This window comes from Ictalurus punctatus, chromosome 24, assembly GCF_001660625.3.
Source record: "Ictalurus punctatus breed USDA103 chromosome 24, Coco_2.0, whole genome shotgun sequence".
Lineage (NCBI taxonomy): Eukaryota > Metazoa > Chordata > Actinopteri > Siluriformes > Ictaluridae > Ictalurus > Ictalurus punctatus.
In genome coordinates this window covers 12,222,843-12,247,787 of record NC_030439.2, presented here as the reverse complement: position 1 = coordinate 12,247,787, position 24,945 = coordinate 12,222,843, and the positions used below count along the sequence as shown (strand labels likewise).

General features: G+C 39.5%; 1 protein-coding gene across 1 annotated transcript in view; it reads right to left on the bottom strand.

The window, feature by feature from the left end:
• Positions 1-258: 258 nt before the first annotated feature.
• The window catches only part of ptp4a2b (protein tyrosine phosphatase 4A2b), a 26,478-nt gene continuing 1,791 nt past the window's right edge, over positions 259-24,945 (bottom strand). Inside the window, exons 2-7 of the mRNA XM_017454837.3 lie at positions 6,419-6,700; positions 5,996-6,104; positions 5,808-5,900; positions 2,282-2,412; positions 1,435-1,509; positions 259-1,341 (exon numbers count right to left, since the gene is read on the bottom strand). Of these exons, the coding sequence (XP_017310326.1) occupies positions 1,230-1,341; positions 1,435-1,509; positions 2,282-2,412; positions 5,808-5,900; positions 5,996-6,104; positions 6,419-6,423 (525 nt within the window). The 5' untranslated portion in view covers positions 6,424-6,700 and the 3' untranslated portion in view covers positions 259-1,229. The remainder of the gene's footprint in view (positions 1,342-1,434; positions 1,510-2,281; positions 2,413-5,807; positions 5,901-5,995; positions 6,105-6,418; positions 6,701-24,945) is intronic.

The following is a 24,945-nucleotide window of genomic DNA, read 5'->3' as shown; positions in this document are numbered from 1 at the left end:
GATCATGTCGAAACCACTCTTCTCCTACTGCTTACTAGCAGCACTGAAGCGCTGAGAAACAAGACACCACAAACACACTGCTATTAAATTTAAAGTTCCTCGAGTATTCCCTTCTCTCCTGCTTGCCTACAGGTATGTCCGTTACATAACGCAGGAATGATCCAGGAACCCCAACCAATACTACATCTACATAAATGTTAGATCTTAAACTGGACAGAAATTTTCACACAGAACAAAAGTATAAAAACACAAAAATGATTGAGTTCATATCAATTATTTATTCATTTTAAAAACAAGATGGGGATATTTTTCAAAATGTGGGCAAAGATTTAAAAAAAAAAAAAAAAAAAAAAAAAAAAAAAAAAAAAACCTACTAAATCAAAATCAAGTTTCCCATCCACAGCAAAAGTGTACGGACAGTCCGGCCTACAGCAAGCCTTTAACTGACCCACTACTGATGAGTAAGCAGACATGGCAATTGAAAAGTACCTAAAATCAAGCCATTCTCCTCTGTTTGTGTGCGCGCGCGCATGTAGAATAGTCCTAAAGAATGATTGCTTTTCTAAACTGGAATGAATATTGCACTCCCCAGAGATTCAGAAAACTAAAATGAAAAAACATGGCTCCATAAAAGGGGAAAAGTGTCCTGGCCCCAACCAAACTCCCGACAAGACTAGATAATTATAGTGAATAAATACAGTTGTCATTTAAAACCCATCCTGCCCCTAAATTAAAAGTGACTTCTGGAAATGGAGAAAAGAGCTCTTTTGGTCCTTTTCAGCAACTATATGAAATGTTTTAATAAAAGAAGTTATTGTCTAATTTTTTTATTTTTTTTTTAAATTGTGTATATCCTCATCCAATTATAACAGCAAGGTTCAATTTAGTCATAACCAACAGCATTACACAAATACACATCTTTTCATAATGGTTAAAATAATTCATTTTAGAATAATGGAGAATAAAAAGGTTATCCCATGATTGGACATTGGGAAGTCATGAGGAACTGCTGTGTGTTATAGCCGTGACTGGTACACTGGTAACCAGGAGGCAGCCATATCTGTGTGCTTTGACCTCTCTCATTCATACAGCTGGTGAATCCACAGATCAAGTTTAATTTGTTACATCTCGGTAATTCGATTAGTCATGACTCAGAATATTAACCATCACATTAATCACCCACAGCTTGCACTAAGTGAATTTCCCATTAGTTGTGTACAACTGGCACTTTACTGGATGCAGCAGTTGTGACCATTTGCATCCTTGAACCGCAGGCGCATCTTAGGTCTGTATTTTTCGAGGTAAAGAAGCTGTTTGGAGTTGAAGGCTCCACGTCTCTTCCTGAAAACAGAACAGATGAAGGGTGAGCGGCGATTCCAAGAAATGACTAGTACCAATAAAAAGGTCCTGTTTGTGTGCATGAGAGTTACATACTGCCGGATAAACTGCACTGCATCCTCATACTTCATCCCACTCTCGATCAAGGCCAAGGCCACAAGTACAGGGGCTCTACAGGAAGAGAAAAACAAGTAGAACTTAATGAAACATTTTATTTTGTAATTATTTAATGTTTTGTTATCCCTCTTTTTTATTTGAAATCATCACTCAAACACATTTTATATACTTGTTCTCTCAGATTATTCCTTTTTATTGCTGTGAACTACTTTGGGTTGCATTCATTATGAATAGTGTTTTATGAATTAGGTTAATACTAATTCAACACTTTTTACCTCCTGTTTCATTGTTCGAATAAATGTACATTAATTTACAAATGCAGGGTTTTCCCTAACGAAGGCTTAGGCGCAGCACCCAAGTGGTTTTGTGGAGCGCCTTAAGCCCAATGAGTATACAGGAATTAACGGAAAAACACTGGCGAGAGTTCTATGCGCTAATGCCCCCATTAAAAAACAAACAAACAAAAAGGGGGGGGGGGGGGCTTGATCTTAAATAGGAAAGTAAGCTGGCAACAGGAATGAGCAAATCAATGTTTGGACGAACATGTGTGCGACTGGTTTGGGGCAGAAGCTCATCGCCAAGCTAATCAAACAGCTGATTGGATATTTCTCTGTACCGTCACCTCAGGATGGTAGTTACAGCCATTGAATCGGATAAGCAAGTTACAAGCCATCGATAAGGAAAGCCTCAACAAAGTGTTCGAAAAAGGGCTGCGATATTTGCATTGGATATAAATATAGAAATAAATCAAGAACCTAATAAGAACATAAGCAGTTACAGGAAAGGGGAAAGCACCCTGTTCCTTGTTCCTGGCAGTTTTACTCACCGGCCCAATCCCGCCACACAGTGCACGGCAACGCAACATCCTGGTTGATCGCGGAACTTGGTCTTCAGCAAATTTAGCCAATCATCAACAATCTGGGTCGGGGGTGGAGCTCCATCATCAAAGGGCCAGTCCTGTGTGTGTTGGGGGACAGGACGGGACGAGACATGCAAGCAAATATAAATAAGTCATGACTACTCCACAATGCATACACTTTCTGAAAACACTGGATTTCAATACAGCTGAGGGGTGGACGAGTTCAATGGCAAGTCTGAGCTGTGAAGCACTTACTACTAAACTAATCCGAAGAACTACAGCGAAGGGCCCAGGGGTCAGCCCTGAGCTAAAAAGCATAGCGAAAGCATGGATTTCTCACAAACTATTAAATGACCACAGAGACCTGCCAACCTCCTCCCAGCAGACTAACATAAGAGAATGCAGGAGAGATGGTTTGGGCCAAAAAAAGGAGAGGAGGTAGTCCAGAGATTAAAAGAATCAGGCTGGGAAGATGAGACCAAGAGGGATGGGAGGAAAAAAGGGAGAGTGAGAGATAACGAGTCACAGGGCAGAGAGTGGGAAATGGAAGGGGGGGGGGGGGGGGGGGGGGCTGGGTAAGCGCTCTGAGGCAGGACGTATTGAGTTCACTGAAATGACGCACAAATCTAACGTCATCTGGTGGGAGTAGTTTGGTTTTCTGACAAATTCATTGTCGAAACATGGCCTAGCAGAGAAATCAATTATCGCAACAATGAGTGAGAGAAGAAAGAAAGAAAATAGAGTGTGAAGGCTGGTTGCCCTACTGTTCCCTCTGAACTGAAGATTCTGCTCACTACCGGCTAAAACGGGTTCTCTCTCTTTACTTTACACATACCTTTCCCTGGTCCCTGCATATTCTCTCTCGCGCGCGCACTTGCTTGTGCTCTCTCTCACGCACGCAGTGAAACCTTGTCTGGCATTTTTAATATGGAAGAAACAATTGCTAACCCCCCTTTTTTTTTTTTTAACAAAAACACAGGTGACTATACCAATATCTATGGAACACACAAAATATTTGCACTCACTGCTAAAAAAAAAAATGAGTCAAATAACTGTTCCACAACCCTGTGCTCTTTTCTTTCCTTCCACACTGCACTGCTTTTATTAATTTCCAGCACATTCATTTCATTTTAATTCCTAAATTAGTTTAGCTGGGTCATGACCAAATAGCATTTCCAGAACAAAATCGGGGGTTTACTGAGCTGGGTCAAACGTTTACAGGATTAGTACACGAAAGGGTTGGAAACTTCAACCTTTATTTAAAAAAAAAAAAAAAAAAAAAGTTGCTGGTTTCTCTCTTAACCTATAAACCTCTGTCAACCATATAGCCAAGGCTAAGACATTTAGACTTTTATAACTTCCACAGCTGTCCAAATATTTATTCATGCCATCCATTCAAAACAGGCACAAAATACAGACTGCATGTGACACCATGATAGTAGACAGCGATGTATGATCTGGCGGTGGACAAAATAAGGAATAAAACAGTCCGTGAGACCAGATGTTTAAAATCTGTTCTGGGACAGTATAAAACATTCAGGACAGGATAATTGTACAACCTCATCAACCTCAAATCATCATGGTTCTTAGTACATCCCAGTATAAAGGCCCCACCTCAAGCCAGGGGAAAAATAAGGAATGACATAACTCAGCAGGCTTAACTGTCCTTGCCTGACTCCACACTTATCTGCTTCTCTCTCGTAGCTATCTAGCTATATGGATGGGATCACATCCAGGCATGACTTGCATTTTTCTAACAGCAGCTGGCTACCATTAATTTGTGATATTTACGAAACCAGCACAAATGTCACATTCTGCATAGCTCTACATCATTTGCACTACTTCAGATTTTTCATTTAAATTCATAATCAAAATGCTCCATGACTGTGACTGGTGTGCAGACACATATCGATTATTACAGGTGTTGATTTTAAACACATAAAACCCATCTGGACGCAGGTTAATGCTGTCTGAACATCCATTCTTTGCAACCGCATGACAAAAAAAAACGGTTTAAGGCATGTACATCAGCGGCCATCGTAGCTTTAGTAGAAATGGTATTTTATAATCTTCAGCTGTTCAGAATTTTATACAAGTGTCTCTTTTGGTCATTAGGAATGTCACGATACCAAAAATCTAGTAGTCGATACCAAAGTCGATACCACGGTGTGGTTTAAGAATAAAATAAAATAAAAAATCTAATGAAAAACTCTCCTGGAGTACATCCTCCTCTGGCTGAGAGGGGGAGAGAGAGAGAGAGAGATTTTAGTTATCAAACACTGTTTGACAATGACTAATATAACAGTGGAGGCTACAAGTGTTAAGGTGCACTACTAAACTCCTACCACCTTTCCTCTCAACGAGTCAGGGCGGAGCTAAACTTGTCGCCATCTTCTGTAGTTTTTCCCGTGTGTTTGTAGGTGTTCTTCCTCCTCTTAACCACTTGTGGACCGACTAAAACACTTAATGCGTATTTGCTGCCACCATCAGTTCCAGAAGAACTGCAACCTCTGAACCGTCATTACCAACAGTACCTACGCTGCTGCAGAAAAACAAGTACCATCCTGTTTTAAGAATGTTGGCACTGATTTGATACTGAAGTATCGGTTCTCGTGACATCCCTATTAGCCATAGCGGTTATGACTTTGAACCCTGTGCTGTGGCTTTTCTGGGTTTTTTTTTTGAAAAGCAAAAGCATCTCATATTGTAGAAAAGCATATTCAGTGTGGAGGAAAGGATGCGAAAGACACAAATTTGCATCTGGTTGCAGTTACTTTCACTTTGCCCCAAGTTTAACCAGACAAATTCTGACCTGTGAAATCATAAACCTTAGTCTTGTGAGCCAATAGAAACCAAGTGTGTGGGACTAAAGTCTCTGGCTGGTTACAAAAAGGTGCTGTGCTGGCTTGTTTTCTTACTGTTGACTGGCACTCACCTAGTGGAAAAAAATATATCCACTGACTAGAATACTATAATAAGAAAAAAGGGGCTGAGTCAAAGAGAATAAATTCCTCTACTGTGAAATCTTTAAGTCGCACAGGTGACATGATATAGGAACAAAAGAAGCCCCCATCATGAGACTCATTACTGACCACACCTCTGTTACTGTTATGTATTTAGCTTGTTTTAAGTGACTTGCTGCTCTAGCTGTGCTGAAATGCCTTCAAGGGGACTTTGTATAGCAGCTGTAGGTTACTGAAATGACAGACTACACAGACTTGTGGACTTTAAGAGGACATGCTGACAGCGGTTTGTGAAGACAGTGCACCATGTCTGATTCCACTCAGTTATATGACAGAACACTATACTTCAGTTTCACTGTGGCCTATACACAGGGGGCAGATCCTCAGGATTTTCCCTGCTTGAGGGGGTTTATATAAGACAGCAATCCAGAGCTAGTTAGTACATGGAGAGTGAGAGTTTGTGTGTGTGTTCAAGAGTAATTTGAGTGCGCAAGTGGCTTATAGTAAGAAACCTGAACAATGGTACTTACCAGGACCTGGATGCCCTCCCTCTCCACCGGAGCCTTGTCGTAAGTGGCCTCGCACACCCGCACAAGTGTGTTTACCTCAAATTTCTTCAGTTCCTTGAGGGCAGAGTCAGAGGAGCACAGGTTACATCCTTGTCTTTTACACACATACACACCCACTAAGAGGAGGATCAACACACACACACACTTACCTCTGTGAACTTGTTGAGCGTAGAGTTGGTAGGGTTGTGCGTGATGAGGAATCTCATGCACTCATAAGTAATTTCAACAGCGGCAGGGCGGTTCATGTTGGCAAGACGGCTTTAAAACAGTAATAAAAATGTTTGATTCCTGTTCCTTAAAAATACTTTGGCTCAGATTCAGCAAGGACTTTTAGTAAAAGGTAAAATAAATAATAATTTAAAAAAAAAAAACACGAGTGTGGGTGAGATTGAGGGCACTGGACTACAAAAATAAAAAATAAATACAAAAATGGAGGATGGTCTCGTCCACAGTGCACAAAGGATGTATAAAATGATGAATGAGGGTAAAAAGGTAAAAAAATTAAAATAAAATAAAAACAAACAAAAAAAAGGACTATTCTTCAGTCATCTAATGAGACAACTGTAGATTACCCCATTCAGGAGAGGTGTTTCGGATTGACTGTAGAGACAGAAAGCGGCAGGGGAGGGAGAGAGAACTTGTTTGCGCTCAGGCTGAGGACTACGCGTGATCCCAGGGGGATTCAGGAGAGACAGACAGGGCCCAGTGCTAACCCAGTGTCAGGGGGGTTTCTGGGTAGCGTAGTCCCGTGGGGGGCTGATGATTCACTCGTTCACAATGCTGAGGTGCTGAGCATGGCAGAAGTCTCCACTCACAAACGCCATAAATGTGCGGCCCGGATCTGCACGGAAACACTGTCGAGAGAAGAGAAACAAAGTCAAACCATGATGTGGCGTGAAACTGCATTTACATCTTCAAAATCAATACTGCAACAAGCAGCTTTCAAAATACATTCAAATTACAGTATCTTAAACATCAGATCCATTTATAGGCCATCTAAATTTAAACCAGGGATGAAGCATGGTGCCATAATTTTCCTGAAAGTTGTTTCTGGAAAACAAAAATGCTAGGCACTAGAAATTACACACCATGTGTTACATTGTAGGTGTCCAAACTCATACATAATCACCAGGGTCCCCCCCCCTGTTGTAAGGGTAGTTAGTGATTTCAGTATTTGTTTCTTTTTAGAAACTCTGAATTTTATATCCTATACTGAATTTCTGACGAAAACAAACCTGATCAAGCACCTTCCATAAGCAATCAAATGTAAACAGCTTACACTCTCAATATTGCATTTCTTCTATATTGAACAGCTTGAATATATAGCAAAAGTGCTACATGTCCTTTTTTTTTTTTTTTTTTTTTTTAATTTACTTGTGCAAACAGGCATGATATTGCATACTAGAGCAGTCTAGCATCAATCATTCTCTGGTGGCATACCATCAGAGCAAAAAGAACTGAAACTTGCTCTATATGACAAACAGTTTGTGGAAACCTAACCATCACAGCCATATTTGGGCCTTCTGCAAACTGTTGCCACAAAGTTAGCAGCATACAATTATATAGGATCTCTCTGTATACTGTAGCTTTACAATTTCCCTTCACCTGAACTAGGAGGCCCAAACATGTTGCAGCATGACAATGTCCCTGTGCACAACGTGAGACATAGAAATTGAGTGTCCTGCACAGAGCCCTGACCTCAAGCACACTGAACGACTTTAGTTTGAACTGGAACGCTGACTTCACCCCAGACCTCCTCACCCAACCTCACTAATGCTCTTGTGGTTGAACGACCATAAATCCCCACAGCTATGTTCCAAAAGCTAGTGAAAACCCTTCCCAAGAAGAGGAGTTTATTTTAACAAAGGGGGACTAAATATGGAATAGGATTTTCAAAAAGCACATGTGGGTGTGATTGTCAGGTATCCACATACTACTTAGTATGCATACAGTGCATCCGGAAAGTATTCACAGCGTTTCACTTTTTCGACATTTTGTTATGTTACAGCCTTATTCCAAAATGGATTAAATTCATTATTTTCCTCAGAATTCTACAAACAATACCCCATAATGACAATGTGAAAGAAGTTTGCTTGAAATCTTTGCAAATTTATTAAACAAAAAAACAAAAAACAAACAAACAAACAAAAAAAGTCACATAAGTATTCATAGCCTTTGCTCAATACTTTGTTGAAGCACCTTTGGCAGCAAGTACAGCCTCAAGTCATTTGAGTATGATGCCACAAGCTTGGCACACCTATTTTTGGGCAGTTTCTCCTATTCTTCTTTGCAGGACCTCTCAAACTCCATCAGGTTGGACGGGGAGCGTCGGTGCACAGCCTTTTTCAGATCTCTCCAGAGATGTTCAATCAGGTTCCAGTCTGGGCTCTGGCTGGGCCACTCAAGGACATTGACAGAGTTGTCCTGGAGCCACTCCTTTGTTATCTTGGCTGTGTGCTTAAGGTCGTTGTCCTGTTGGAAGATGAACCTTCGCCCCAGGTCCAGAGCGCTCTGGAGCAGGTTTATCAAGGATGTCTCTGTACATTGCTGCAGTCATCGTTCCCTCAATCCTGACTAGTCTCCCAGTTCCTGCCACTGAAAAACATCCCCACAGCATGATGCTGCCACCACCATGCTTCACTGTAGGGATGGTATTGGCCAGGTGATGACTGGTGCCTGGTTTCCTCCAGACATGACACTTGCCATTCAGGCCAAAGAGGTCAATCTTTTTTCATCAGACCAGACAATTTTGTTTCTCATGGTCTGAGAGTCCTTCAGGTGCCTTTTGGCAAAGTCCAGACGGGCTGTCATGCGCCTTTCTGGCCACTCTACCATAAAGGCCTGATTGGTGGAGTGCTGTAGAGATGGTTGTTCTTCTGGAAGGCTCCCTTCTCACCACAGAGACACAGAGAAATGTTTCTGCACCCTTCCCCAGATCTGTGCCTCAATACAATGCTGTCTTGAAGGTTTACAGACAGTTCCTTGGACTTCATGGCTTGGTTTGTGCTCTAACATGCATTGTTAACTGTGGGATCTTATATAGACAGGTCTGTACCTTTCCAAATCATGTGCAATCAACTGAATTTAACACAGGTGGACTCCAATCAAGTTGTAGAAACATCAAGGATGATCAGTGGAAACAGGATGTACCTGAGCACAATTTTGAGTTTCATGGCAAAGGCTGTGAATACTTATGTACATGTGCTTTTTTGTTTTTTTATTTTTAATAAATTTGCAAAGATTTCAAACAAACGTCTTTCACGTTGTCAGTATGGGGTAATTTTGAGGAAAATAATAAATTAAATCCATTTTGGAATAAGGCTGTAACATAAAATCTGGAAAAAGTGAAGCGCTGTGAATACTTTCCAGATGCACTGCATGTACAATTGATAAAACCTACATCTGAAATCCCAACTATAAATTGCCACAATATAGTAGCACACTACTGATAATGGACTCTACAGCCTCCCTATTTGTAGATTGAAAAATGAAGACAGACATCTACTGTATAGTAGTGGGAAGTGTGGCTCAAAAATCTCAGTAGAAAAAGAACATTTATCCTCAGTTTGTGATAGATACCAACACCTGCGTCACACATTTCTTTCGTTTCATTTGACAAAGATCGATGTGCAAGTGCCCAATCCTGCACATGTTCCTGTGGGAAAATGAGCATCGTTTGCAAGTCACACTATCTATAAAAAAAAAAAAATATATATATATATATTTTTTTTTTAAATATTATATTATATTATATTATATATATAAATAAAACACACACACATATATTCTAGATAAAAAAATAGGGATACTTGCCTGTTAATTTGTAGATAGAGACATTTTCTAATAACTGATGCTGAGCATCTCTACAAGTGATTAAGCGATCGATCAATCTCACTGACATTTCAGTGGAACAGTTCAGAGTCATTAACTTTTCCCATCAATACAAATTTGACTAACCAATGACAGCACTTCAGAGACCAGAGCTCAGAGTGACTGAAAGAAACCGTGCAAGCAATGTTTTGTGCACAACCACAAGTCTCAGTCTTTTGCGTCGCATGTTTAAATTAGGTGGAATTATATTCTTTCATTTCCATTTTTAAAATAAAGTGTGGACTTGTATAATTTTATGGACAAAATTCACACCTTCCAAAAATTACAATCGGTATGGATGAACCATCATATTGCCCACTACAGGGGGGACCAAAGAAAGAAAACAAAAAGATCTAGTTTGGAGAAAGGAGGATGACAGTTGCCCAGCCTGTTTCACAGTAAAACACTTTACTAGGGGAAGAAGAAGAAAAAAAAAAGGGGGAAAAAGGGAAAAAAAAAAAAAAAAAAAAAAAAAAAAAAAAAAAAAAAAAAAAAAAGAGTGAACTACAGACAAACACACAGCACAAAACAGGCACTACAGAAAAGTTGTCCAGTCATTCTTGGCCTTTGGACACAATTCGCAGACAATAAGCATCTGTGAAAGAACTTCAGAGAACCTGGGTTAGACTGTGACCTTATAATTCATAGGAGAAAGGGTGGACTCAAAAACTACTTCCAAAACAAGCCACTGGATGATCAAACAGACCGTTTTAAATGGCGAGTAAGGTACAAGGTCGTGTGATTGTGTCAAAGGAGACAAGGCGAACAAGACCTGGGCTAGGAGAATCAAGAGAAGCATTCTCAAACTTGCAACAAAAGGCCCAGCTAAAGTATTGGTTCAAAGAGGATAACCGAGCCCAAAGTACTCCCACAGGGCAACTGAGAAGCAGCACAAGACAAGATTTTACAACACACAGACACTACACTGTACTTAAGCAAATTAACAGGCTCATCAGGAACACTTTTAGATAGCATAATTCAGCTTACAATACAGTAAACAGAGCTGCAGCTGTTTAGCCTGAACCTTTAAATAGTTCCTCTGATCTGCTGGGAAATTTTGCATATCAAACTGCCACATTTGCAAACCTTCCTGTAATTACACTTCTACGCTGCACAGATCGAGAGGCAAGCGATGTGTGCATAAAGAGAAATGACGAGTCTTAAACTCATCATGAAAAGTAACACATGGTATAAAGTGTCATGCCACACTCGCAAGGCTTGTGTGTTCTTAAACAAACATCTAAAACTCACAACAGAATGGAGATTTGACAAACTTTTAAAACGGACGCATAAAACCGACACGACCAAACAGATGATAAATAACCAGATGATAAAAGTATCATCCCATTTAGTGTCACGTTCAAACATCTTACCTTAAAGCATGTGTGACCTGACAGCAGTAGTGCATTGTGGGAGGCTTTTCTGCTCACCACAGTTGTAAAGAGGTTATTTGAGTTACTGGAGATTTCCTGTCTGTTCATTCTCTCCTGATCGTGCTCATCAAAAAGGCGTTTCTAAGCTAACGACTGGCACAACAGAAAAGCGTTCGCCCTATAGAACGGAGATCGCTAGTTCGAATCCTAATGATGCTACAGCCATCCGTGGCCAAGAGGCCAAAAGCGGGAGGGAGGGGGTGGCATACTCTCTCTCCCTGATCAATCACGGCAACACTAGCCAGCCACGGGGCTCTGTGAGCTCATACATGCAGATGTTGGCGGACAGTGTTTTCCTCAGAGTGCGTTAAGCCGCCCCTGAAGTTGCAGAGAGAAACATTACAGGTACCTTGAAGGAAGCACATGATAGCCTTCACCCTCCTGTGTTGGTAGCTGTTGTGTGATAGGGTAATAGGCCATAATTATATTGGGCAGAGGGGGGTCTAGGGGAATCCCTACTGCCACATGATTGGCTGATTGGATAATTGCATGAATGCACAAGCGTTCCTATTAAAGTGGATGGTGAGTGTACATGCATTATATAAATAAAGGTTAGTACTATTACATTTTTCTATAGTCCTCAATTTGACTCCATAGTCATGGTGGAAATAAAATACAATTCTGTCTAAAACATCAAGCTGCATCCTGTCTAAAGATTCACTTACATCAGATGAGTTTCTGGTCTCTGATAACATATGGCTTTCAATTAAAATTATACTTATGGTATATTCAGTATTTACCTTGGAAAATAGGCTACGTCTGAATAAATAAATGTTAAATGTAAATATTAACCCGTACAGTTGCATGTAGTGTTTTGAAAGGGTTTAACTCTGCTGTTAGCAGAAAGCACTTTCCGGTGTTTTTTTCTCACTAGCACCAAGGCAAACCCCTATGAGGTGACTGCTGTGTTATAAACCTCCACCACCTAGTACACCCCCACACGCGCACACCATCTGTATGCCGTGTGAACAGAAAGAAAAATGGGAACTTCTCAGAAACGGCTCGATGTTCTGTGAAATGCAGCTTCTTGTTAACTAGCAGAGTTCACCAAGTACGTGCAGTAACAGTGCCACTCTTCATGCTACACTCCCTTCTCAGAGTCTTCATCTGTTCCTTACGCTCTCTTCTTCACAGACCACTCTGCGCAGCTGGGAAACACAGAACACAGCTTGGCTGCCATCACCTTGCGTACACTGTGATAACGAGAACTACAAATACAGAGAATGCACAAGTCCAAAAAGTCGATCGCTGTTGGCCAGAGCTAGAACTCCAGGAAGGATGACTTTGCACTTTTCAAACTAGAGTATTCTCCTTATTCAGAACACACGCCTGCAATGTTAGCATGAAAGTTAAAGTTTAGACTGGCTGCCTGAACCACACTTCCTGTGAAGAAGTAAATGTACTCCAACAGTAAGAAAAGAAGCAAATTGAAGCTCTACAGTTCAGAGAGAATTAATTCAACATAAATCTGTGATTGTCTTACAAAAAGGTATAAACATAAGCTTGCTGTGTTTATCAAACGTAGCCCGAGAAGCCTTTTTCCTCAATGCCTTGTTCCACTTCTTCCTTGCTTGTAGAAAACATGGGATTAAGGGGCTTTGGAAGGGCTAACATGTCCTACTCCAGGGTGCTAATCCCCACAGATCCCTTCAATTTAGGCTACAAATCCTTCCAAGGCACTTGAGCTGTACTGTGTCTTTTGGTGAAACACATCCACGGGCTGCAAAGATACCCAAGGAGCCAGGGTACAAAGTCACAGCATGTAAGGACACACGGGACTACACTGCTGCCTGTGACGAGCTGATTAGGAGAAGGTTTGAGGGAGAAAGATAATGAGAATTGAGCTTCACTATTAAACACCCTAAAATGAGCAAGTAATAAAATAAGTAAGGAACAAGGCCCCACACCAAGCCGAGTCACTCTTACTGTCACCACTATTTTTTTTCTATAACACCTCAAAAGTGTTTCGTTCTTCTTATATCACAGCAATTATCCATTTCAAAATTTTTTTTTTTAAATTAAAGAACACCGTCTTGCATATTTTATCAGTTTAAAGAGATACGTTTAATGTTGTGGAACATCTGCAAAAAACGATCTGTTCCTGTTATTACTTACATTACAACAGATACATTGTGTAAACAGATGTTCCCTCACCTGCCTCTCATTTTACTCTGTCTTGAAGTTAATAAGACAAAACAAACGCAACTTGTCATGTAACAGAGAACCACAAAGCCCTCTGTCTCGAAGACGGTCCCTGGTCAGAAAACGTGAAGTTACAGTTTGACCTCTGCCCGTCAGTGTTGACACTGGAGACATCCTCCCAGAAATGCTTGAACATCTGACAGGAAATGTCACCATATCAAAGATTACACTTTTAAAACTCTGTTTATGTTGTACATCCACCATACAAGTTACACCATACACTACAGTTACTACAGAAACAATAACCTATTGGAATTAATATTTAAAAAAACATTTTTTTGATAAAAACTCACAACCTAGTGAGTCCAAGATGCAATTATCTAAAGTTAATCAACACCACCAATCAGAAGAAAATTCAACAGAAATATGGTGTAATTCTTAATGTCAAGCCAGCCATGATACAATAAGATGAAGATAAAAGAAAGTAATATAAAAGAGTATCAATATTTTATACCAATTCAATATTAGAACAAAAACTGTACCAATATTGCAATATTTTCAACACTGTAAGGCACTGAACAATAACGTGTATAAACCAAATTGTAAGTAATTAGTTGATGATACGTGTCTGTCATGTCTGAATACTTCTGAAACTGAGCTCTGTCATTTCCCTCCATGTATCAGCATTTTTTTAGTCACATTAAAATCCTACCCCACTTACAGCAAAGTAACTATTGTGGCTATATCTGAAAAAAAATAAAAATAAAAGTAGCCAGCAGTAAGTTACTGGTGTGGTGGAGAGAAAAAAACAAACAAAAAACCACCATCACCAACTGAATTTTGTCCAGATCCAAACATTGTATAACACGGTGTATAAATGCTTTGGTAATGTCTGAGTCAGCAGTATACACTAGCTCCTTCCCAAGACAGGGCTGCAGCTGTAGAGTGAAGCTTTATCTCAGACTGCCTAAGGATAAGTTGGGTGAGATTAGTGGCCTTGGCTGGGGGACAGCAAGAATAGCAGAGGGAGATAGGACACACGCCAACTCCTATACACCTATACACTTCTGCTAGGTCCAAGGCTGGATTAAGCAGCAGGATTTTCACCTCCATTTTAACCCTGTGTGTCATTCTGAAAAGTTTTCAAAACAGGACGCAAACATTGGTCCACAACGGCAACCAATTTCATGGTAGTGTGATACTTCTTTGCTGTGTATACATGGCACAAAACAGTCAAGCAAGATGTGTCCAGCTCTGCTTTCCTGCTGAAAGTGAGATTTTTTTAACTGCAAAACATGTGTGATACTTTGTCTCAAAGTCTGCACCCTTAGGACCAAAAAATATAAAACACTTTTTTAAAAATACTTCTGCAGTTTAGAAGCCATGCAGGGTGTGCCCAACAAATCTTCTGAAACTCAGTTAACTTGGCATTTAAAAAGGCCAACCCTAAGCTGACACTGCATTCTGCCTATAAGCAAATCACATTGTGTATGCTAATGAAAACAGGTTTTGTGCCTTCAACTTTTGGAAGACATTCTCAAAGTGTGACACTTGGCCATATTTATTCTTACCTTGCCGATAAAGTCATGCAATGAACAGGCATAACCTAACCAATGTGCAAGAAGTGTTATAATTCTACTGCAAACAGGCGTAATTTCACAAGTAATTTCACACAAGCATCACGACCTACCCTTGCATGACAATGTCCTGATGAACTTCTGTTGGCTAAATATGAAAACATATGATTCAATGCTTTTTCCTGTACACAGATATGAATCTTGTGCCAGTGAATTCACTTCTTCGAAACTGCTATAACAAACTAATTAAAAAAATTTTTTTTTGCATAGCACAATTTTGAAAAAGAGTGTGATAAGCAGGGGTAGGGGTTATACACTCCACTCAGTAACTCGTTTGAAAAACATAGCATGTGGTCTGAATATCACCCACCAATCCCCACATTTACTTGACTATTTCTGACGTTTGCAGTGGTTACAGTACTGGGCTTAAACTATACCCACTATAATGTGTTTGTGCATGCATGTGAGAAGAACTTGAGGCAATTACAACAATTCAGACAACCACAACCTGCTTCAGGACTGATCAGAGCAGTGCTGCTCAAATACATCATTTCAGATATTATTAGCCTCCATGCATTGATGTGTGTACTGTATACCAATCACACCTAGAGGTAAAACATCCACCCACATACTCACACATAAACCCCACCCTTCCTTGACTGCAAAGGACAAACATTCTGACCCAGTACACTCAAACTGTGTTCTCAGGCCAAGGTGACACTGTTCCCCTTGAGATAGTGCGCTGTCATTAATCGCTCACAAAAAATTGCAAAACAACCTTTTGATAATGTCCAATAACGGGAAAGTTTCCCCTCATGTTCGAGTTTAAAGTGTAAGTGCACTCATGATGATGTCAACACAGTTGAAGGTATCAGTCCAGGTAGGACCCTTTCACAAAATAGCAAAAATACACTGAACAAGCATTTAAAATGTCTAATACAGTTCTCTCTATTTCTCTCCCCATTACAAAAGATATCTGATTAAATATTACAGCACTATTGTCACTTCACAGCTAGAAGAAACATTCTACACAGTTTCTTATTATAACTATAAGGCACTCTCTTGAATTAAACACGTGGGCTAGGTTTCTCATTACAGCAACATAAATACTAAGCTGCAGGCATCTTTAGGCTGACATTACCACACGTATATACATTTTCAATTAGTGTGCTGACAACTTGGCACTGGTTTAGTGGAGATGTTACTATGGCCATCATCCAAGGTACAAGACCAGTTTGAGCTGCTTTACACCACCATATACCATTAAGTCACAAAACCCACGCAGTTGTCCCAACACCAACCCACACAACTGACAACATTCGAGAGGTTAAATTCCACCACTGTCCTGATGAAAGAGAGCCGCAGCCAGTGACCAAACACAGACAGGACACTTCACTTCTTCCAAAGTGCACTGTTGCACATAAACACTTACGGAGCCAACACGCTGAACATGAATAAAACGGCAAAATGGAAATATTTAAAAACGTACCGCTGCATTCTTTTGGCTTGAAAGTGTTTCTACCCCAAAACTGAGCGCTCTGACGCTTTGTTTCCAACAGTCCCAAGAAAGATTAAAAGGTTAAGCGTTGCCAACACCCATGAAGGAATTCACAGTTTAACAAAAAAAAAAAAAAGGAGTATGCTAGTTGAAACTTTTCCCTTTTATATCCATTTAATTTAATTGGTAACGTTTAAAACTTATTCCACACGACGAAAGAGATGAAGGAAAACTTTATATAACCAACAACCGGTACCAGCTGCTAAATACTTAACCATGTCCTGATGCTAATGTCAGCTGGCTGTTTCTGTGGTCAGGTTTGTATGTGAGAAAGCACCACAGGAGATTAATGAAACTTGACTACAGGAAGAGGAACTTGAATTGACGAGAAACACTAACGCTTTAAATTCTGCATATTCAACAAAACTCAAGGGACACAACAAGTGTCAGTTCTCAGAAATGCTTTTCCTAAGAGCATGCACACAAATTAAGGTTTAAGACAGGATGAAAGCTGGCCAGTGCCCACATTTGGTATGTGGTAAATCCTTCAGACAAAATTAAGATCTTCTGAGAACTAAGAAGACAGCCATATACAGTATTTAATCAGGGCCAAAAGTAAAACTGATGAATATAGGCTTCGGAGCTATAAATACACCTGAAGCCATGTGCTTAAGGCCACACACATTCCAGAGGCCTGTCTGCCTACATTCCTCAAGTGCTTTCTAATCATGAAAGAGGGACTCACCCCTTAAAAACCACCTCAATGATCTGCTTCAGACACACAAAACAGTACTCTTAGGCTGCATCCGAATATCCCTACCACCCTACTATACAATGGCGAAAAGCAGTACACCAAAGGAGTAGTATTTCCGAATTCTCAGTATTCATGGAGTCACAATCAATTATTCAACCCCCCCATTGCAAATCAGGTTTATTGTCAATTTACAGACTTTCAGCTGTTTGGATTGAACAAATCAAACAAAAGCAATTGAAATAGTTCAACACAACAAATGCTTCAAGTGGTTTCGACAAATTCAACTGAAAATGCAACTTGTAATGATTTCTCCAGTTTCCAAATTATTCAACTTCATGACAAACATCTTTAGTACTTAGTAGAGCACGCTTTTGCTGTTATGACCTGCTGCAAATGTGATACACAGCTTCTGGCAGCGTTCCTGAGGAATCTTAACCCATTCCTCATAAGCAATGGCCTCCAGTTCAGTAATATTCTTGGGTTTGCATGCTGCAACCGCCTTCTTCAAATCCCACCACAGATCTTCTATGGGGTTCAAGTCAGGTGACTGTGAAGGCACTGTAGAATCTTCCAGGACGACTTCTGAAACCAAACCTTTTTGAGGTATGCTTGGGATCACTGTCCTGTTGGATGGTCCAATGACGCCTAAGCTTCAGCTTCCTCACAGATGGCATGACGTTTTCTCCAAGGATTTCCTGATCGTTCCTTCAGAGAATCAATCTTGCCTTCCACATGCTGCAGGTTTCCAGTGCCAGAAGATACAAAGCAGCCCCAGAGCATCAACGAGCCACGACCATGCTTGACTGTGGACAGCATGATCTTTCTTAATTCTTCGTCCAGACATACCACTGACCTTTCGTGCCGCAAAGTTCCGGTTTTGTTTCATCGCTCCACAGAACAGAACCTCAAAAATTGTGGCTTATTTATAAGATTGTGGGCCGATTTTTCTTGTGCTTTTGAGTCAGTAGTGGTGTACATCTTGGAGTTCTGGCATGGAAACCTTCTGCATTTAATCGAGAGTTTTTCACAACCTGCCTTCTCAGAAATCTGGTTGCGGCTGTTGATAGCTCCCTTTTTCTGCCCTGGCCAGGTATTTCATACATTTTCTGCCCCTAGCCAGTTCAGGTATTTCATGTGCTCCAGCTCAAGCACACCTGGTGCAACTAATGAAGCCCATGCTTAGTTGCATTAGGCGTGTTTGAGACAACACCTGTTTTACATATTTGTGCTGTTGTGAGGAATTCTATTTTGGTTTGAATAATTTTGAAACTGGAGAAATCATTGTAAGTTGCATTTTCAGTTGAATTTGGGGAAACCACTTGAATCATTTGTTGTGTTGAACCATTTCAATTGCTTTTGCTTGATTTGTTCACTGCAAAAAGCTGAAAGTCTGTAAATTTTGACAAACCTGATTTACATTGGGGGTTGAATAATTTTGATTACAACTGTAAAACAGTAGGTGATAAATGTCCGGATGACCTACTGCTTCTGCCAAGATTCTGCAGTATAGAAGCAATGCACACTGTGCTATCCCATAAGGCAAGAGGACTGGCACAGAAGAGCTGTCAGAATCAGAAATGACAGCAGACAGAGTGTCTGCTCTTTTTAAGTTGCGAGTCACATGACAATGCCAACATGGCAGACATAGTATGTCCGGATTGTATTCATGCTAGACACTTATACTGATCAGTACGTACTGTATCAATGGCCGAGCACTAGTTACTGAATTGAACGCAGTAGGTACAGTCACAGTATGCGATTTCGAACACAGCCTTAGACCTTACATCCATTAGACAGGTAATATAATAATGTAATCCTGCTGACCAAGTCAGACTCATAATTGATAAACTTGTTAGTTTATGGCCCATTCTCCACTGCTGTTGGTTTGGGAATTGTTCGACAAAAGTATGCATGATAAAATAACTTATAAGTTTCGGTCTCTTGAGGCCAAGAGAAATCTCTTACCTTGTCATATCTCCCAGGAAAAAAACACAGATTGCAGGAGCATTAAAGAGGCTTAAGTTTGTACCAAAATGCATGATAACATGCAAGCAATGACCTTATAAATTATCTTTAGTTTAAAAAAAAAAAAAAAGGCCACATGATGGTAGCAAAATATTCGACCAACCTGATGATAGGTGGCTGTTAGGATTTCATAGCCTTTGGTAAACCAAGCACCCATTTGAGCCATTATTTGTTAGAACAATTATTATTATTATTATTACTATTTTTTAAATAATCTATAGCTGCATTTGTAATTTAAAACTACTTGTACCATGCTGAGCTTTATCAGCCTGGGAAAGGGGGTGATGAAACAAAAACAAAACATCACATGAATGCAACTTGTACATTAGAGATAATTTGAACACAAAGTAATCATAAATAAATCTGAAATTAAAAGAAAATAAAAATTGTAAAGAAAAGTCTTCAGACATATGTAGAGAGGTTTTAATCTTTAACCTATTTTGAGATGGGCACAAAATAAATGACTTGTAATTTGATGCAATTATCTGGGGTGTAACAGTATTTTTTATATATGTTTTATTCAAGTAAGAATGGAAACCTAAGGCTTATATAAGAGCATTGACAATATATTGTATCAAGACACCATTACTCAGATCATACAGAATTTAAATTTTATGTATTGTTCAACCACTAGTACTCTGCTAATTAACTGGTGAAAGTCTATTGGTGGAACCATTTGCTGACTACAATATCACTGCTTGAGTATAGCAGCAATGATGAAACAAACCAGAGAAAAATGTGTTCCAAATTCCAAATTCCATTACACACCTTATATTGACTACAGAATATGTGGCTATATAACAGGCAATTTAATCACTGATGAGGAGCTGTAGTGGTGCATGAATATGTAGACAACATGGGGGAATGTTTAAGAGAGAGAACGGGGCCAGGGACCTGGGGTGCAAAGTGCTAGCAGATGTGCATGACAACACCAGCAACAAGACAGGTGCCATTGCCAAGAGACAGTGAACAGGGAATTGGTACCTTGTTTTGCTTATACACGTCAACAGTCAATTAATGAGGGATTAAAAAGCTACCAGAAGGAACAAGTGGAGGGAAATTCTTCACACCCTAAAATGAACTAGTGGATGCTGGAGTTGCTTTTTGCTACAACCTGTTGGAATTCAGCTGCCAGTACATTTGTAGCTACTGTTTGCTTTTCTGACAGGAGCATAAACAGATACTAAACCTCTGGAGTCCATCACTGACCACTGGCAGACTGAAGAAAATACTGCCTGGTGTGAAGGTCACCAGAAACATGCTGGCCAGTGGCACCATTGTCGTGTCTGTGGTATATCCAGTTATGTCCAGGTTTCTCCTGATCAAGCACGGAGACCATCAAATATAACAATTAAAAATACCTGCCTTACTCTATAGACATGACAAGAAGTGACAAAGGTCTCATGTTTAGATACGACACAGTAAAGTGACAATCCTATGGCACAAGTGTGGTCCGATGCTTTTTCAGTTCCCTCACTCTAAATCCTCCATGAAACAAGTTACCATTTATGGTTTGATGAGCAAAAATGGAACAAACACTTACTGCGGTTATCCTGTAATATGACAACTTCGCATTAAATGAGCTTAGAGACATTAAAGCTTGGAAGGAAGCGGAAAAGATGTAAGCACTGATGGTCCTTGGTGAGTGTACATAGCTAGTACTGTTAGCTTGCCTACTTGTAGCTTGCTGGAGTGAATGCAGTAAGAACTAAATCTTTCATACTAATAAAAGGCACCATTAAAATGTAGTGAACACGATTTTCTATTGTAGTATAATTACAATATTATATACAACTAGCTGTAAATGATTCAGCCTGTTTCTGCTTCCTATGTAATAAGGTAACAATGTGGACTGCTTAACATTAATTAAATAACTTAGCAATTAATCAGACTAAAGAGCTCATTTCAAACAAATTTAACACTAAGAAGAAAAACGGTGCCTCAAAATAACCATATTTAACATAGAGGCAGCATTTCAAATCAATCAAGAACAACTCTGTTCTTTGTTCTGCCGACTCAGAAAGTTGAGACAAATCCTCTTCTGGTTTGGAAGGAGCATATTAAAGTCCTTCTAAAGCTACATAAAGACAAACTGAACTGCTGAGTCAACCTCGCTCTCTCTTTGTGTAGCTGCTACCGCTACACCAGAGTTCTCAAAAACAGAAACGTTTTCCAAAACTGACCTCAGCATCAACAAACTGAAGCTTACTATGGCCACAACACATCGACACACTAACAACACAAACGTGTGCAGCTTTAAAACATGAAAGGCTCTTTTACTTTGACTACTGTCCTAGACTGGTCAAATGAGAACAAACATAGCATCACTGGCTGTGCAGAACTGCACATTTCAATTAAACTGCTGCATATCATAAGTTGGCAGATAACAAAAAGAAAGAAAGAAAAATAAATACACCAGTGCTGTTTGTTATTAAAATTTGTGCTGTGACAGATTACAGCATAAACTGTGTTGGGAAAACTACCCAAGATGTTACCCAAAGAAAAACAAAACAAAACAAAACAAAAAACAAACAGTACCATACCAACTTACAACAAAAAGCAAAAGATCTGCTGCTCAGATGGTAACGCTGACCTGCTTTTGGTAAAGGCGCAGACGCTTGCAAATGCTGCCACAAGTCCGCCACTTCCTTGTTGATGCGACTTCCCTGACAGTCAACTTGTAAAATATGAGGCAAAATGCAAACACGAGAACCAACTGTGTTATGAAGCCAGGTGCTTCCACGTTCAGTGTTCTATGAATTAAAAAAAAAAAAACATCAACTCTTATATTGATAAATAAATAAATAACTCGAGTCACAATTTGATTTGAAATTTGATTGGTGTTCAGGTGTACTGCTTATTTTCTCATGACCCGTCTTCTCAGAAACCACACAGACATTTCACCTGAATACAATCTAACCATTCTGAAAACAACAAAAAAAAAAACATTCTGATATTAATGTTCATTTAAAATGCCTAAGCAAACACAAAAGCTGTAAATACAAGGTAGATGGAGCCATTTGAGGTAGGCTGTATATGTATAGAGATGGTATGCATCGACATCACATTCCTGCAGGTACACGCCCCCCCTCTTCCAGACTGAGTGGCAACACATCCAGCAAAATGTCTGGTTTTAATAGGGGAAGCTGCAAAAAAAGTAGTATAACTAACAATTATCAGCTTAAATTAAAGGCAGGTAGACTCGACAGTGACCATTACAACTTGCCCAAGAACCTGCAGTCCATGGACATTCACATGTGGCCAGAAATCAATTTTCCCGACATTTATATGTACCTGATTTTGACGCCAGGGAACTACATTAAGCAAAGCCTGAAAGAATATAAAACCCTTTCAGGCTTTCTCAAATTGGAGAAATTAAGAACAACATTCTAGTTGTACGTGGACAGATATGTACAAATATTTTTATTTCATTATATAATTTTATCTAGTAAACCATAAGCTGGCTAATCCTAGTTTGTTTGTAGCGAACACTGCTTCCACATACTAACGTTATATATTTGTGAAGGTAAAACAGTCACAGAATGAATGAGCTACCGTTATTCATCAATGGAAACAGGTAGCGTTTAAAAAGAAATATGTAGCAAATTATTAATCATCGTTGTACAGCATGAATATCACATGCCAAAGAACATACACTTACACTGCTCGAGTTAGTAGAAAAAATAAATTAAATAAAATGAATGATTTTTTGACAGTCTGTAAAAAGATAGCTACGAATTCTTGTTCAATTTGTTACTACAGTTGAGTTGATCGCACAACAGCTTTTCCCCCATTTTAGATGCGTTTTTTCTGAATTCACTCTGTACACTAATGCTGCTGCTCAGTCGTTTTGCCACTCAGTAGGCGTGACCACGGTGAGTTCTAGCTACCGTGACATAACGTGCCCGCCCACCCCCCCCCCAAAAAGATTTATTCACAGGCAAAAGTTACAAATTACAGCTTCTTGATCAAAGCATACTATCTAGGATGTGCCATTTAGCTCAAGCCCGAATTCTGAAAAAGACCGACAAATAAATAAATAAAATTGCTGATGTCAATATCCTTATCGAATGTAGTGGCAAGAAGAGGATTAAGATTGAAAAAGGCTGGACAGAGTTCATAGGGATCTTCTCATGGAAAATGTCCTTTAAATGGATCATTCGATGTACATGGAAGTCCAAAGTCCTGAAAATGGGTGTGAATTTCCATTGAAAGCAGACAAAAAGTTAATATCACAATGTGTCTGGAAAACTTTCGATGATATTGACTGTATATAACTGTATTTTTAACACTCACCTAAAAAAAATAATAAATGGTGTACGCTCACTGAGAAAATATTTTACAAACCGTATCACCTGAAGTAAACATGTCCAGAAATGTCAAACAGTTCATGTTGAAACCAGGTGCGTACCTGTTTTAGTTAAAAGAAATCTCTATATCTACATGGTTTCTGCAGTTTCCCCAAAACATTCATTTGACAGAAGGCAGTATTTCCAAAAGCAGTGCAGTATGTCTTTTTTAAACAATTCAGTGAATGTTATGTTATTTGTAGGGTTCTTTAGTTTGAACTATGGGTTTTTGTCATTGTTGTGAAAAGATGCAGAACATTTAAAACCACAGTTCATTTGGAGGGAAAGGAAACTGCAGAGTAGACACCTTTCCACATCTAAGACCTACTTCGCTTCTTTTGCTTCCTTTAATGAAGCAGCGCTGATATCCGTGACAGCTGATGTTAAGCAACAGTGATATGGTCTCAAAGTTAAATGTTAAGTACAGGACAGTGTCATAAGTAATAAGGCTATTGCAAGTTTAACCAGTTATGAAAATGAGCATTAAAAGTTACTGTAACAAGTTCATATAAATTCCCGCGGTCCTGTGGATTTGCTCTAAAAACTAACCATGCAGTCCAAGTGCAATGAACACGTTGGTAAATTAAAACGAGACATTCACTGTACTTTACTCAGTTGTGCCTCCTAGTCATTTGCCCAACAACTTCAAAAAACAGCATCAGTACCAATCTCCAAAATTACATCCACTGTTATGGTTTATTCAGAGTCATCAAAACATGCTAACTAGTTCAGAGCACTTCAGGCAAGATCACACTGAATGCCTGGTGCACACCTTTGTCAAAATTATCCTTTTAAAACCACTAAAACAGACCAAATCACACACTGTATCCATCTATACTGTACTATTACACCTAATTGTATTGATTCATTTTCTACAACAGCAGCTCTGACAGTGGTGCCGGCTGTAATTAAAATCACAGGGTTATATTAATGCGCTGGTTCTAATGGTTGCCGTCGTCACTTCTATAGTAACGACTAACACAGGAACTTGTATGGCGGACACTCCACGTAATCTCAGGTTAATAATAAACAGTGTAAAAATGCGCTCCTGAGTTTTTCCTTCATAGAAGTGTCTTCAGGACAAACGACTTTGCCCTTTCCGGTTTCTCGGTAACATCACAAGGCTAATGAGGGACTAACTGTTTATAGCTGCTATAATTCAAACGATAACAGCAACTTAACTGTCTTACGGATGTTACTCGACACCAAATGTAACTATAAACTGATAAAAAAAAAGTGGTGTGTTTATCAATCAATTAAAAAAATGAAAACAAAATAGCTAACAAGGGTAATAAAACACTTCAGTTGATTTACTATTATACTATATATGAATATTTCTCCAAGAAAAAACTGGTTAGGCTCATGAACAGGAGGGGAATTATAGCTAAATCATGCAATAAAAATTACAGTAACCACACACTAGGGATGGACAATTATCTTATTGCTTGCGA